This window comes from Paroedura picta, chromosome 8 (genome assembly GCF_049243985.1).
Source record: "Paroedura picta isolate Pp20150507F chromosome 8, Ppicta_v3.0, whole genome shotgun sequence".
NCBI classification, from domain to species: domain Eukaryota; kingdom Metazoa; phylum Chordata; class Lepidosauria; order Squamata; family Gekkonidae; genus Paroedura; species Paroedura picta.
In genome coordinates, this window is record NC_135376.1 from 39,937,916 (window position 1) to 39,954,368 (window position 16,453).

The window sequence follows — 16,453 nt, forward strand, 5'->3', positions numbered from 1 at the left end:
CTGCTGAAAGATCTAATAGCACAAGCAGCGGTGACCACCACAGTCTAGCTGGCGGTGGAGGTTGTCCATCAGTGTGACTAGAACTGTTTCTAACCCATGGCCAGGCTGGAAACCCAACTGGAATGGGTCAAGAGCTGAAGTTTCCAACAGGAATGTTGATATTTGATCTGCAGCAGCTCTTTCAACCAACTTCCCCAGAAACGCTAAGTGTGGGATGGTAGTTGTCGGGCTCCTGTGGGTCGAGATCGCTTTTTCAGCAACAGGCACACCACAGCCTCTTTTAATCCTTCTGGGAATTCTCCCATGGAGAGGGAGAGGTTGACTGACTTACTATATCATGACTGACTTACTAAATCACACACTGTTGAAAAAGGAAAGATGAAAAAGTTTTTAAACTGGACTATTTTATAACTACCTTTAATGCACCAAGCTGCACTTAAAACATGGCGATGCATGTTAAAAGAAAGAACCCTGAAAATCCTCTGGTTCACATTTTCCCTCCCTTTATATACAGCTGAGGAATAGAAGACTTCTGGATTTACAACCAGCTACAGCATTTCAGTTTTTGTTAGGTTTGTTCTGTGTCTACAAATAAGGATTTCAAACCAGAATTAAACTCTGATTTGGAATCCTGAGAGATGGCCAAGAGAACAAACCAGAGTTTGCTATTTCATTTGACCTGGATAAAACAACACACTATGATTTCTTGCAAACCATGAAGTACTGAATCACATGAAGAAAGAAGGGAAGGGAAACATGTACGTTTGGGGACTTCTAAAGATCATTCCTATAACAAACCATAGTTTGTTGTTACACCTAATTCTGTTTCTCTGAATGCAAGAACAGGTTCTTTATCCCAAAGTAAGACAATTTAAAGTCCCTGCTCATTTTACTTTTAAAATATAAAGTTTTGTTTCTTCATGTATTTCAAAAAGAAACCTGTGCTATGCACGTAGTCACTCTCCAAAACAAATGACAAGACATTTATTTGCAGTCATTTCGACCAGTACAACCATTGGCACTGCAAGTAAAAATATACATTTCAGTTCAAAATGTACAACCTTAGTACATTGTATTTCCCCACATCTATGAAGTAGCGTAGAGAAGGCCAGGGGTTACAGCCATTGCCGAAGACAGAGAAATATAGGAAAGATAAATTGGATAAAAACTGGACTAACTGTACTATCAAGAATTTTCCTTTGTGCTGATTTTGAAGGGTGTTTACAAGGACATGTCAAGATGGGTACTTACCCATGCTCTGATTCTCATCATCCTGATCAATGAAAACATGATCCATCACAAAGTTAAGGAGTTCAGACTGGAGACCTGAATCTGGGTTAAACACCAAAGGCTGGAGTCCCTCCCTACCTCCACTCATCAGCTGGTGGCTAAAGATCATCAAGAGATCACAGAGGAGCATGAATGCCTGAAACACAAAATATATTCAGCCACCCATAAGCATCAAGAGAGGTTTAAATATGAGATTACAGACACATAACCTGACAGACTATATAACCTCAAAATATTCTGAGATTTTAATTAATTTGATCCCTAATGCGAAAGACTAACAGTACAGTTATTGATTTGGATATTTTTTTCTAGCACACTTCTTTTTCTTTAAATAGAATACAAATAAAATATGAGATGTATTAATTAAAAGAATGATATTCATTCAGTGACTTGGGAGTCACTTGGCATTCTGATATGCCATGTGTAGCTCTTCTCAGCATTGTTCCCCAATGCGGCATCCAGCTCACGTTTCAGGAAGGTGGGCAAGGCAATTGCCCTATGAGGCTTGTGGTTGGAGGTGGAGACACCTGGTAACAGCTGCTGAAGAAGATGGGTAAACTGTGAGACTCTGTAAAGTGTGGGCCTCATGTCAGGGCTGAAGTAAAGGGGCAGCCATCCACACTCCAGTGTCTCTGCAGTCTCTACACTTTATCCCAGTACCCAAGCACCTGCTGGAAGGGCAGGCAGATAACATAAAGTCATCCCCATTACCCAGGGATGGTTGATGGTAATTGTCAGCCACTGGTTGATGGTAATTGGTTGATGGTAATTATCAGCCACTGAATGAAAATAAAGTTATAGGGGAAATGGAAGGTCTTCAAGATATTCTATGAATATACTGCAAAAGGATGTACCTGGACTAAAGTTTCAAGAATGTCTCTTATGCTTACAAAAATATCATTTTATAAAAAAGTTACTAAAATTGTTAAGACAAACCTAGGGAAACTGCAAATAATTTCCCTAGTGAAATAATTAAGGCCAGCCAATCAAAATGTAAGGAAAGGACTCCTGAACTTATATTAACTTACATATGTACTTAAATTGCATTCAGCATATGCAAATTATTTTAAAGCTCTTTTATACCATCTATCACATAAAGAAATTGGTTGTTGTATGTTAACTTTATTATGCTATTATATTCTGTTCATTAAAATTACAGTGTTTGTCTTTTACCTGTTCTTTGACTGGAGTATTGACATTTGACAGACACTGCTGACAGACAGCTAGGAATGATTTCACAGTTTTCCTCAGCACTAATAAATCTTCCTGGAGGAAACATAAAAAATTGGTCATGCATTAATCAAAATTTGGCAAGTAGCAAAAAGGAAACAAGCAGGTGGTATGACATTACCGAACAGCCACATAAAGAAATAGGAAAGTAAACAAGATTTCTGCAAAGAAATTAGGAATTTAGTATGATGAGGTACAGGGAAACAATTACTTAACATATCTGTCCTAGTCTAAGAAACCAACTAGACCATAGGCTCTGTGAATTGGAACTCAAAGGTGGGTGGGGTGTTTAACTCTCTTCCCTCTTTCTCAGGTCTACACTGCCCTCCACAAGTTGCCTTCCTCTTCGCTGAATACAAAATACAGTAATCTTGTTTCCTTCCATGTTTACGTTAGCAACTTGTGCTGGGCTGTGGAATATTTTGAGCAGAAGATGGTAGGAAATTAATGCATTTTTAATATATTTTTAAAGTTTGTTAAACATTTATCGTGTGATATGACCATATATGGTCATGTCGACCTCCCCCAAAATGGCCAATGGGTGGGCCTAGAGGGGGTGGGGAGCCCCCCCCCCCGAAGGGTGTGTACAGAGCTATGCTTCCCAACCATGTTCTGCATGACTGTGACATGCCTAAGTTTTCTCAAAGGTAAAAAAGTAGAGAAAGGCTGTCATAGACAGAAAAGTTTTAATATACAAGCCCAGATTATTGTGTATATTCTGAAATGTAACTAGTACAAGCCATAAAACATGCAGGTAGGTAAGAATCCACTAATATGTTCTACAAAGGGGATAAAACATCTTGGAGTGCAGATCATACATGAGAAACTCATGTGTACCCAAACATGTCCCACCATTCCCAGAACAAATGCATGCACAGTTATCTTGACTGTTTCTCTGGTATTTATTGGCAGACTGTAGTATAACTTTGCCACCCATCCTCATTGTATAGCACAAGAATGTTTCATTAACACTAACTTTTGAAGCACATTCAAGGAATTTAGTTACTCTGTTTTTGCTTTAATCACCACATATACTTTTCTGGAGATGCCCCCCCCCCCATGAGGGCCAAGCTAATAAGATAAGTAGAGGCTAATGCTATGGAATACTCTTTGGATAATAGAAATAACAATGTTTGGTTCAAAATCTAAGATGTTCTCAACAGAAGACATTTTCACCTTTACTGAAAAGCCTCAGTGGTATATATGAAGACAAAACCATAAAATGATACACATGATCAAGAAAGGGAAGAACACAGCAGAATAAAATTCAGTGTATTTAAAATTTTCATAAAGAATCCAAAGGATCTCTTACTTTTGAAGGTGATCCTTCTGTGATCTTCACCAGCTGCCAGAGAATAGAGTAATGGGAACACTGAAGGGCCTGAACTACTATCTAAAAAAAAAAAAAAAAAAAAAAAAAACCAACCCCAAAAGATATCAGTATGAGGCATTAAGCGCAAAGTTCATACAATTCTGAACATTTATAAATAATGTTGGAAGAAAAACAGCAACGTGCATAATAGTTTTCAAGCAGTAGGTTTTATATAAAATATGTATATTGGAAAAAGTAAAAACCTCTAATGAGGAGACATCCTTCACAAGTGTAGAAAGCAAGTAGTGAAGTCTAAAAAAGGGTATAAACCTTTACAAAGATCTAAGCATCACTGACATTAAAACTAGCTTTGGCCAGTTAATGCCCAAGCTAGGACTGATATTGATAATTTGAACGTAGATTGCCAGGGCACAATATTACTGACACCACAAGTAACCTCAAGGAGGCATCACAGAATTATAAGAAAGTATAAAGAAGTTTGAGGTATTGGATTGCAAAGCATTGCTAAATCCTATACAGCCAAGCAAGTATTATCAAATCAATAGAGAGAAATACAAATAATAAAAAGCAATATGCATGTCTCAAAACTTCCAATTAAATTTTATTTATTAATTAGATTTTTATACCGCCCTCCCAGACTTGCTATAACAAATGCGAAATCTGTATTAGAATTCCATCTAGAGGCATTAATGCTCAGTGTCCTAGAAGTTCTTTAGAACACAATCTTTTTTTTATTACAGAAATTATATTTTTCAATCACTGCTTTTCATCTTTGTTATTAATTTGGAAGTGCTGGCTACAATCTTAATACATGCAACGTATCTCCTAAGTGCATTTGAAGTATGGTTTATATGTAAAGTATGGTTTATATGTAAACCATTTACATGTAAACCAATATGTAAACCAATGAATGACTCACTCTTGGCAAAAGATTACAGTAACTGCTAATAAATTATACTAGGATAAATTATGAAGAAAGTCCAGGTTTATGTATTTTACAAATATATCCTGGGTTAGCAGTTGTGTTTTCTATGTTATAAAGCAGAAGTCTAAGTATCTGTAAAATAAACTAAAGCATATAAAGTCCCAGTCATATTGGATTTGATCCCATGTAGTATGGGTGCTTTTAAAAGGAAAACTCAACAATGGCCACAGGATTGTAAAAGGTCAGTTTACATTCCAATCCCAAAGAAGGGCAATGCCAATTGCACTCATTTCTCATGCTAGCAAAGTTATGCTCAAAATCCTACAAGCTAGGCTCCAGCAATATGTGGACCGAGAACTTCCAGAAGTACAGGCAGGATTTCGAGGAGGCAGAGGAACTAGAGATCACATTGCCAACATACGCTGGATCATGGAGAAAGTTAGGGAGTTCCTGAAGAACATCTACTTCTGCTTCATTGACTATGCTAAAGCCTTTGATTGTGTGGAGCACAACAAATTGTGGCAAATTCTTAAAGAGATGGGAATACCAGAGCATCTTATTTGTCTCTTGAGAAACTTATATGCAGGCCAAGAAGCAACAGTGAGAACTGAACATGGAATCACTGATTGGCTCAAAATTGAGAAAGGAGTTTGGCAAGGCTGTATACTGTCTCCTTGCCTATTTAACTTGTATGCGGAGCATATTATGAGAAAGGCGGGATTAGAGGAGTCACAAATTGGGATCAAGATTGCAGGGAGAAATATCAACAACCTCAGATATGCAGATGATACCACTCTAATGGCAGAAAGTGAAGAGGAACTAAAGAGCCTGTTGATGCGGGTGAAGGAGGAGAGTGCAAAAGTTGGCTTGAAACTCAACATCAAGAAAACAAAGATCATGGCATCCGGCCCTCTCAATTCCTGGCAAATAGATGGGGAAGAAATGGAGATAGTGACAGATTTTATTTTCCTGGGCTCCAAGATCACTGCAGATGGGGACTGCAGCAAAGAAATTAAAAGATGCTTGCTCCTCAGGAGAAAAGCTATGGCAAATTTAGACAGCATCCTAAAAAGCAGATACATCACCCTGCCAACAAAAGTGCATTTAGTCAAGGCTATGGTATTCCCAGTTGCAATGTATGGCTGTGAAAGTTGGACCATAAGGAAGGGTGAGCGTCAAAGAATTGAGGCTTTTGAACTCTGGTGCTGGAGAAGACTCTTGCGAGTCCCTTGGACTGCAAGGCGAACAAACCGGTCAGTCCTAGAGGAGATCAGCCCTGACTGCTCCTTAGAAGGCCAGATCCTGAAGATGAAACTCAAATACTTGGGCCACCTCGGGAGAAGGAAGGACTCCCTGGAGAAAAGCCTAATGCTGGGAGTGATCGAGGGCAAAAGAAGACGGAGATGACAGAGAATGAGGTGGCTGGATGGAGTCACTGAAGCAGTAGGTGCAAACTTAAATGGACTCCGGGGAATGGTAGAGGACAGGAAAGCCTGGAGGATCATTGTCCATGGGGTTGCGATGGGTCGGACCCGTCTTCGCACCTAACAACAAAGTATGGGTGCAAGGTCTGTGGATCATCCCCATGTTCTCTACCCTTTGTTGACCCTGTGAAAGTTTATTGAGGGAGCTGAGGGAATTGCATGGACAATAGCCATGTAGGTCAGACAGATGCAGCTACAAAAGGGTGAAATAGTTCCTTTCTTTCTCTTCTATGCGCAGAACAGAGAAAGGACAAGCTTGTTCTTTTTCTTCTTATAGCTACCCAACTGACACAGCTATTAATACACACAAGTTCCTCAACTCTAGCAATAAACTTTTATGAGATCAGAAAGGGCCATAGGGATGAGGGGAAGATCTTGGACTATCAGCTTTTTTCTCTGGAGTTTTGCAGTATTCAAGTCGCTATTTAGATGGTTGCATCCAATGCTTGTTTTCCACTTGTAGCAGGAAGGTATACAATTACCCCCATCTCACTGCAGACCACCATACTGGATTGCAGTGTTTCATAAGAATCCCAAGTACAGTGTGTGGGGAAAGTGGATGACTGCAGCAGGAGATTAAGAAATTTTGTTCCATGGCTGCCATTCAACTTCCAGCTTGTTGGATGCACTACAATATTGTTTTGCATGCTAATTCTACAGCTTAACGAAATCAATTAAGCAGAAGAAAGATACAACAATCAATAATACAATTTGGCTTTTTATCCTACATTGTGTTACAGTTCTGAGGGAAAACAGATGCACAGCTTCCATTCAAGTAATAGCTGTCCCCATATTTAGACATTATACCATGTTCCCTGTTCTAAATATATCTTTGTATTCTTGGATTTTTGCCTGGTGTCCTTACTGTATAGAGGGATTCTCTATCAGTTACAATTTCTTCACTTTAACAGCACAGTGTGCGTTTTGATAAGCAGCATATTGTAACTAATTTAACTAAAAGTAATTTTTAATTAATTAATTAATTAATTTAATTTTTATATTAAAGTATTCTGATATACTTTTATTCTGTTTTTACAAGACTCTCACTTAGTTTTTCTCTGTTGGCATAACCTGCTTTGAGCACAGTCTGAAAAGGTACCCCGAGGGTTGCAGAACTACTTCCTCATGGGAGCCTCCAATGGATGTGTGTGTGTATCTATATGTGTGTGTATAAAAGTAAATGAGGAAATTAAAGAGATGCCAAAGACATCCATTTGCTTCAACACCATTGTTTTCCCAATATCATTATAAGATGTATTTCACTAATAACATGAATTAGAACTCTCTTTTTATGAATTGCAAAGTTTAAATTATGCACAGGACGGAATGCCCGAGCCAGCAGTGACAGTGACGGGGCAAAACCCCGATTATGCCTGACGATAACGCCATCCCGAGTGCCGCCGAGCCCTGGCCCAACCCAGGCCCTCGGAAAGCGTGTGGTGAAGGAACATGGGGACTTCCATGTTCCTGGAGGTGCCGTGGGCGCCTGCGAGGGCTAGGTTGGGCCGGCCTCGTGCATAATCAGAGGAACCAGGCCTTTGGGTCTGGCACCTCCCCTGACCTACGGCATCTCTGCAGGGATGCCTCTCACCCGTCAGCTCCACAGAGCTGAACGGGGCGTCCCCCCCAGCCTCACCACTATACACATATGACTATTATTACCTGTTCTGGCATTGCTCCATGTTCAATTCCTGTCCTCAGTAATCTGTAGCAATTACTAAACAAATCCCATTTCGTAAGATCATGAGCACTGAAACAAAATGTAAAAAAGACATTAGATGTCATTCAAAATAAGTTATTTCATTATCACAGTGAATAAAGTCACTGACATTGTTAAAGAGTTTGATAATTCAGCTGCATATAAGGTATGGATCAGGTATTTCTATCAGTGGACTTTCTTCCTGTCCCACAGCCCAAAATGTGTCCACTTATGCTGCTCCTGGGACATAGAGAACTCCCTCATCAGCAAAAACTGCCTTCTGCCTGCAGAAATCCTCCACTGGATTAATTTATCCAAATGCAGATGATCTACTTTAACACTTGATTTATTCTGCTTTAAAATGCTACTCCAAATTTAAATCTTGAGGTAATACAGTCACATAGTTTGATCAATACCATTATGGGGAACATGTCACATTAAAATTGCATCCTAGATTCAGTAATAAAGGTACTGTTTCACCAAGACAACATTTGGAGCTCTATCATAAACTCAGTACAAACAGAACACACAGGACCTGTCAAATCTGGTGATAGTATGACTGAACAAGCTTTCCTTTGCAGACACAAACAACGTTAGATATGCAGGTTACACAGAAAAAGTCTAAAAATTATTATACATCATTCTTCATATTGTTCTTCTGAATGAAGAACAATATGAAATACGAGTCCTCGAAAAGCTGAATGATTGAGGCTGAAAGTTCTGCTCAGCAGTTTGGTTTGGAAATAAATGATGCTTGCATTTGCACAGCTCTTATTCAGATACAGGACTGAGGCTGTGACTTGTCTAAGACCACTTCATGGCTGAGAGTTGAAGCATGTATAACTTTTATTATTATTATTAGTATTATTATTAGTATTATTATTAGTATTATCATCATCATCATCATCATCATCATCTTTCGATTTATTGCCCGCCACTCCCTTACGGCTCGTGGCGGGTTACAACATTTTTAAAACCCCAATAAAATCCATTAAAATCCCTCAACAACAATTACAATATAACATTATCGGTTAGCAAGCTAACCTGGCAAGATAGGCTAATCAACCTCCCCCTCCTACTACAAGCAGGTGGAGAGGGGATACTGATGGTACTAATCCCCAATCTCAATCCCAGGTCCCGGGTCCCCGGGGGGGGCATAGATGTTAGCCTCGGCCTCAACCGTAAACCTGGTGGAAGAGCTCCGTCTTGCAGGCCCTGCGGAATGATGGAAGATCTTGCAGGGCCCGCAGCTCTCCCGGGAGCTCATTCCACCAGGTAGGGGCCAGGACCGAAAAGGCCCTGGCCCTGGTCAAGGCCAGGCGTGCTTCCCTGGGGCCGGGAACGACCAGCAGATTTTCTCCCGCAGAACGTAAGGCTCTGCGGGGGGCATAGGGCGATAGGCGGTCCCTCAGGTATGTGGGTCCCAACTCGCGTAAAGCCTTGAAGGTTAAAACCAAAACCTTGAACCGGATCCGGGCAGCAATTGGCAACCAGTGCAGCTGCCTCAGCACTGGCTGAATGTGGGCCCTCCAAGGTGTACCAATGAGGACCCTGGCAGCTGTGTTTTGCACTAGCTGGAGTTTCCGGACCAAGGACAAGGGAAGGCCCGCGTAGAGCGAGTTACAGAAATCTATTCTGGAGGTGACCATTGCATGGATCACTGTGGCTAGGTGTTCGGGGGACAGGTAGGGCGCTAGTAGTCGGGCCTGGCGAAGCTGGAAAAATGCCTGGCCCGCTACTCTTTTGACCTGCGTCTCCAAGGTCAGGGAGGCGTCAATGATCACACCCAAATTCCTGGCCTGGGACGCGATGGTAAGGTGCGTCCCTCCCAGGGTGGGTAAACGCGCTTCCTGTTCCCGCCCCCTATGTCCCAACCACAGGACCTCCGTCTTGGAGGGGTTGAGTTTCAGGCGACTCTGCTCGAACCATTCTGTCACCGCTTCCAAACATCTGGCAAATGGTTCCGGGGGAGAGTCCGGGCAGCCGTCCATGAGGAGATAGAGCTGGGTGTCATCAGCGTACTGGTGGCAACCCAGCCCAAAACTCCGCACCAGCTGGGCCAGAGGGCGCATAAAGACGTTGAACAATGTGGGAGAGAGAATCACGCCCTGTGGGACTCCACAAGGAAGTCTGTAGGGGCGCGAGAGCTCATCTCCCACTGCTACCCTCTGGGTCCGGTCCTGGAGAAAGGAGCGTATCCAGCATAAAGCTGTGCCCCGTATCCCCGTTTCGGTGAGGCGGTGGACCAGTAGTTCGTGGTCCACGGTGTCAAAAGCGGCCGACAGGTCCAGAAGAACCAGCACTGCCGACCCGCCTCTATCCAGCTGGCGACGGAGGTCATCCAACAGGGCGACCAACACTGTCTCCACCCCGTGGCCAGGTCGGAAGCCAGACTGATATGGATCGAGTGCCGAAGTTTCTTCCAAGAATACCAGGAGCTGGTCTGCCACGGCCCTTTCAACTACCTTGCCCAGGAATGCCAAATGCGACACTGGGCGGTAGCTGTCTGGGTCCAGCGGGTCCAGCGTGGATCTTTTCAGGAGAGGGTGAACCACTGCCCCCTTCAGCTGCCCAGGGAACTCCCTGGAATCCAGGGAGAGATTGATGATATCCCTGAGCTGGCCTCCTATCCTCTGGCCACCTCCCTTGAGGAGCCAGGATGGACAGGGATCAAGTGGGCAAGTGGTCGCCCTAACCGAACCTAGCAATTTGTCCACTTCGGGTAAAGAGAGCCATCTGAAGCCATCGAACGTCACCTCCAAAGGCGGCCAACGGGTCTCCAGTTCATTTACTGTATTAACTGTGGCGGGAAGAGCACGGCGGAGTAACGAGACTTCGTCCGCAAAATGGCTCGCTAAAGCCTCGCAGCCTAGTTCCAATTTACTACTATTTTGGCGCCCCTCAAGGGCGGTAAGAGATCTAACTGTCCTAAATAGTTGGGCCGGGCGAGAACTTGTGGACGCGATTTCCGCGGCAAAATACTCCCGTTTTGCCACTTTCACCGCCATCTCATACGCCCTCATAAGCGTGCGATGAGATGTTCTCGTAGCTTCGTTGCGAGTCTTCCGCCACACTCGCTCCAGTCGTCTCACTTCCCTTTTCCTCTCCCGGAGCTCCCTGGTATACCAGGGAGCCCGTTTGAGTCGAGGGCAGAGAGGACGTTTAGGGGCGATCTCATCTATAGCAGCCGATAGGCGTGACTGCCAGTCCGCCACCAAGGCCGCTAGTGAGTCGCCAGGAGGCATCGGGTCCTGCAGAGCATTCTGGAATCCAATTGGATCGATGAGTCTCCGCGGGCGGGCTAAAATACGCCCGCCGCCCAACTGGGGAGGGGGTGGCATCTTGAGCCGGGCCCGCAGGGCGTAGTGGTCTGACCACGGCACAGCTAATGCTGTATCCAGCTCCACTTCTATCCCAGCGCCGAAAATCAAGTCGAATGTTTGGCCGGCGTGATGAGTGGGCCCAGCAACAAATTGCGAGAGTCCTAGTGTCGCCATGGATGACACCAGGTCTCTGCCATGGACTGGAGAGGGCGCGTCCGTGTGAACACTGAAGTCACCCAGGATCAGAAGCCTGGGGTACTGCAACGCCCAGGCAGCCGCCGCCTCCAGCAGGCGGGGCAGGACATCTGGCAGCGCATTGGGCGGGCGGTATACCAACCAGATAGCCACACTCTCGACCGAGTCCCAACCAATACCGACACACTCCACCCCCTCGATTTCTGGCGCCGGGAGAGCCCTGTGGGTGAGGACCTCCCGGACCACAATAGCCACCCCCCCTCCCCTCTTGTGGGTCCGAGATTGGTGAAGGACCGAGTAACCTGGTGGGGCCAGTTCTTTCAAGGCCGCTGTCTCGCCTTCCCTCACCCAGGTCTCAGTCACGCAAGCAAGGTCCGCCTTCGACTCTGCGATGAAATGTTGCAGGGTTAAGGCCTTGTTCTTAATCGTCCTTGCATTGCACAAGACCAATGTTGGACCCTGTACCCTAGCCTCCACCCTCACATTCCTAGGGATGGGCCGGAGGTTAGAAGGGGATCGAGCACACCCAGGACGCTGGCCGTGTCTCCACGGCCGAGCCCTATATGGGGCACCAGTGCTCCCACCCCTTCTCTTGTCCAACCTCCTCCCCCGACCATAACACCCCTGGCCCATGATCGTTTGAATCCCGGCCCCAGCACAAGCCCCCCTCCCTGTTTGGGCCTCCCTCTCCATAGTCCTGCTCCCCAGAGAGAATATCCACTAATATCCTATCTACTCCCCCACCTGGCTGCACTAACTTTGCAGTATATACTCTTAGCAATTGCACTAATTCTGCCACACATTTTTCAGGTTAGTCACCTCATTAAGGATGACGATGGATGATACTTGCAATACCCAACAGAAATTTAATAATAATGCAAAAACTTTTGATTGTACATAAATTACATTCAAAGCCCAGAAATGATTGTTGACTGTAAATTAGGAAGATTTTTTTAAAGAAAATAATTTGAATTCTTAGAAACTGACAACACACTAATCAAAATGACAACACACTAATTAGTGGGGGAAGTTTACTCTTTACCAAACAGCTTGGGTTGCATCTTATGTAGTGCCTTGGATTGGATCTTATGTTGTGCCTAAAGACTTTTCCTTATTCTGCCACTTATGTGCTTAAGAACTATGCAAGACTGGAAGCCTTTCTATCTCTTAAGTATATTTCAGCCTTAATTTGATACATTTTGCCCCATGCCTTTCCCTAATACCTGTTCCAAAGTAACTGGCAAAACAAAATATAGTATTTGATCTGATTAACAAGGAAAGACACATACTTGTGAAAAGATGTTAACCTCTTTAAAGTGGAAAGAACATTATATATGTCATCATCATCAGCTTCTTCTCCCTGGAAATAGAAACACACTGAATGAAGGAATGAACACATATTTTCCTTATTTACATTTTAAGAAGTTACAAGTGTGCAAGTGAATAGTTCAGTCTACACAACTTGAGAAGACCAAAGGAAAACTGAAGCGGTCACTACATGCATTTCTCTATAGATTCTAGCAACCTTAGGGTGGCATCAGGATCCATGGGAATTGCCAGCTTGGTGTAGTGGTTAGGAGTGCGGACTTCTAATCTGGTGAGCTGGGTTTGATTCCCCAGCTGGGTGACGTTGGGCTCACCACAGCACTGATAAAGCTGTTCTAACGATCAGTAATATCAGTGCTCTCTCAGCCTCACCTACCTCACAAGGGAGAGGAAAGAGAACGGGATTGTAAGCTGCTTTGAGACTCCTTCTGATAGAGAAAAGCAGCATATAAGAACCAAGTCTTCTTCTTCTAAATTTTATATATATCCACTCTGTTAACACTAGAACCTTCCTTTAATGTACGAGGCCTTGTGTCAGAAGATGAGGGTTTATTTCACTAATAACAGGCCCAATTCATTAGCTCATGTAGATTCTTATGATATTGACTTTCATTTGTAGGAAGATAAACTCTCATAAAATTCAGCATTTTTTGCTGAATTTTTTTCCTTGTGAACAGAACATTTTTTTTTTGGCCAACTGTTAAGCAGCCTTACAAACTGGAATTACTATTCACAAGACTGGAGATAAAAGCTAAAATGTCAACAATAGCAATAAAGAGGTTGCCTGCAACTGTATTTAGAGAAAAAGTTATCATTTAAAATCTTTAAAGACTGTGTTTCTGACGTTCACTTTTGTATATTAAAAAATAGGGATAAATGAGGTGATACAGAGTCCTGTAGAGGGAAACATATAGACAAATTAACTTAATCCTGATCTAAACTAGCATTCAATTCTATATCATTGGAGATGATTACAAAGTAATAGTACAACTTTTGTACATGCTAATTAGATACAAATTGCTGAAAAGTTCACATTATAATGAGAAAATAAGTGTTTGGTTTTATGCTTGCCTCTCTGATTTACAAAAGGCAGAACAGAACAGTTACATACAAATTCCTCTTTATACAAGGAAGCCTTTTTCAAAATTCTGTCAGTATTTGAACACACTGACTCTTCAAATCAATCTGCCACCTTACTCCAATTATTACTGTTCCCCATAGGTCTTAATATTTTTATTGAACTTGTATTGTTATATTGTACTGTTTTATCAGGTTGTAAGCCGCCTCAGGCTGCCTTGGGACGGGGTATAAATTATAAATAAATAAGTAAGCACAGACAACTGCGCAAAATATAAGGTATTTATGGTAGCTTCTAATTCAGTAGTAGCAACAATCAAACTTAGGGTTTGATTTATCTGCTACTAACTGAACATTATGGTGAAACAGAAACTGTTTCATTTCTACTTGTGCTTCACAGTGAACATGTTCATGTGTTTGCCACCCACCTCTGTCTAGGCCCTCTGTCTTTTACACCCCCAATACAACAGAACCTTAGTTTTCATTTGGTGTTCTGGGATACAAACAAAAAATAGTTGAGATTAGTAGTGTTCTGGCACTAATGTGTGGGCAGATACTTTGGTATTGAGGAAAAAGAAGATTAAAACAAACCTCATTTAACAGATCCTCTACAGAATGGTTGAATCTGTCCACAAATTCATCAATAAGTTGGCTATGAGCTATGTCAACTCTGTTTTGAATAGTATATTCTTCACTGCAGAGAATGCTGTATGTTTTACTGCAGGCTTCAAGAACATCCGATTCAACATGTTTTTCTACAACAAATTTAATCTGTTTCAACAAGGCATCCAAATGCTGTGGAATGGAGAGGAAGTTCTGTTATTTCTTATTGCCACAAGACAGCGATGTAAGACAGCGAACTAGCATAAAATCTTCAACTTAAACTAATACTAATTTATCCAGTTAAGAACTGTTATTTTGGCAATATACCTTTTCCATTCTTCCGGTACTGTAGATTTCCAAGTCAAAATATTGAGGGATTTGAAGGAGATTTGCCACTTTCTCTGCATCAGCCGAATACTAGCAAAGGAAAAATATACCCAAATTACAAAATAAGCATAACAGATTTAATATCAGGAAAAATATTTTAGGGAATATTACCTTTGACAGTAGCATGGGGAGTGCAATAATGAAGTGTTCTGTTAGCTTGTTTCGGTCATCTATCTGAGTTTTCCTTTCTTTTGCAGTTAAAACCTATAAAATTAGAAGTATATTAGCTCATTCTGGGCAGAAATGTTCTGAAGATTTCTAATGGCTTCTGTGGAACTGTTTCACTTAACATGTATCATTTAACACAGTGGTCCCCAACCCCCGGTCCGGGGACCGGTACTGGTCCGTGGAGCAGTCGGTACCGGGCCGCAGCTCCTCCCCATCCTCCTCCCCGGCTGCTGCCTTGGGGGCTGCCCTGCCACTCTGCCGCTGGCTCACCTTTGGTGCTCTCCAGCGGCTGCCATGGCTGGGGCTCCCCCTCGACGTGGTACTGCACAGCTGCTGCTGGCAGCGCCCCCCAGCAGGCAGCAGGAAGTCAGGGGCACCGGCAGGAAAGCAAGTGGAGCAGGGGCTCAGGCGGCGATGTCCCTTGGCAAAAGACTACCCCCCCCCCAGGCCTCAGTAAAATTGTCATGCGTTGACCGGTCCCCGGTGATAAAAAGGTTGGGGACCACTGATTTAACATACAGAGTCTTGATGAGCCCATCGTCCAGGTAGGCATCTAATTTCAAGCTAATACTGTATTTTGTTTTTTTTAATATATGGGGGCTTTAAGTTAGCTCCACAGCACCAAACTAAATTCTTTTCTTTTCAACTGGGACTACTGTAGTATAAAAGGAAACAATAGTTCCAAAGTAAAACTTACAACATTGTATGTTCAGAGGATATAATACAAAAGTTAATACAAAAACACAAAATAATGTTTAAAGAAGTCCATTGCATAGTGGCTAACCTACATGAGCCTATGGAGTCAGTCCAACTATATACTTTAATTTTAAAAGGTTTAAAAGGTTTAAAATAGTATAAAATGACTGGTCTATAGATCACAAGAGAATACAAAGAAGGGGATACACAGTATAGCGAATAGAAAAAATGAGGCAAAAGCCAATAAATATAAACACTAATAATAGTATTCAGAAAGTCATGAATATGTACATGAATATGTACAAAGAGAAGGCAATATATTCAATATGCTCCATGACTTTCTGAATACTATTACTGGTGTTTATATTTATATACAGTAGCTTTTGCCTCATTTTTTTCTGGTCTACAGATTAAGCAACAGAAACACAACATCTACATAATACAATTTTGCTTCAATGGACATTAATGATCAGATTCATTTGGAATCTTAATAGCACACCTAGGTCTACTAACAATCATCTGGGTGACCCTATACACTCCTATTTTATGCCTAGGAATTGTCTAATTTTTACAGTTGCTCACCAGTAATTTATAATTATTTATATTTATGACTTTACCTGCAAGTCTAAGAACATAAACATATACCTTATGTCTCATGCAGAACAATCTGGCCAGTAGCTACTTTACAGCTGGTTGAGATTAATTTCTTTAAGGGGT

At 42.4% G+C, this 16,453-nt stretch overlaps 1 protein-coding gene across 3 annotated transcripts in view; it reads right to left on the minus strand.

Moving 5' to 3' along the window:
- The window catches only part of STAG1 (STAG1 cohesin complex component), a 177,770-nt gene that overhangs the window by 16,644 nt on the left and 144,673 nt on the right, over positions 1-16,453 (minus strand). For all 3 annotated transcript variants that reach the window (XM_077349210.1, XM_077349207.1, XM_077349208.1), the window contains 8 exons: positions 14,984-15,076; positions 14,813-14,902; positions 14,474-14,677; positions 12,769-12,839; positions 7,925-8,012; positions 3,833-3,913; positions 2,464-2,556; positions 1,252-1,426 (listed from right to left, as the gene is read on the minus strand). In XM_077349210.1, the coding sequence (XP_077205325.1) occupies positions 1,252-1,426; positions 2,464-2,556; positions 3,833-3,913; positions 7,925-8,012; positions 12,769-12,839; positions 14,474-14,677; positions 14,813-14,902; positions 14,984-15,076 (895 nt within the window). The remainder of the gene's footprint in view (positions 1-1,251; positions 1,427-2,463; positions 2,557-3,832; positions 3,914-7,924; positions 8,013-12,768; positions 12,840-14,473; positions 14,678-14,812; positions 14,903-14,983; positions 15,077-16,453) is intronic.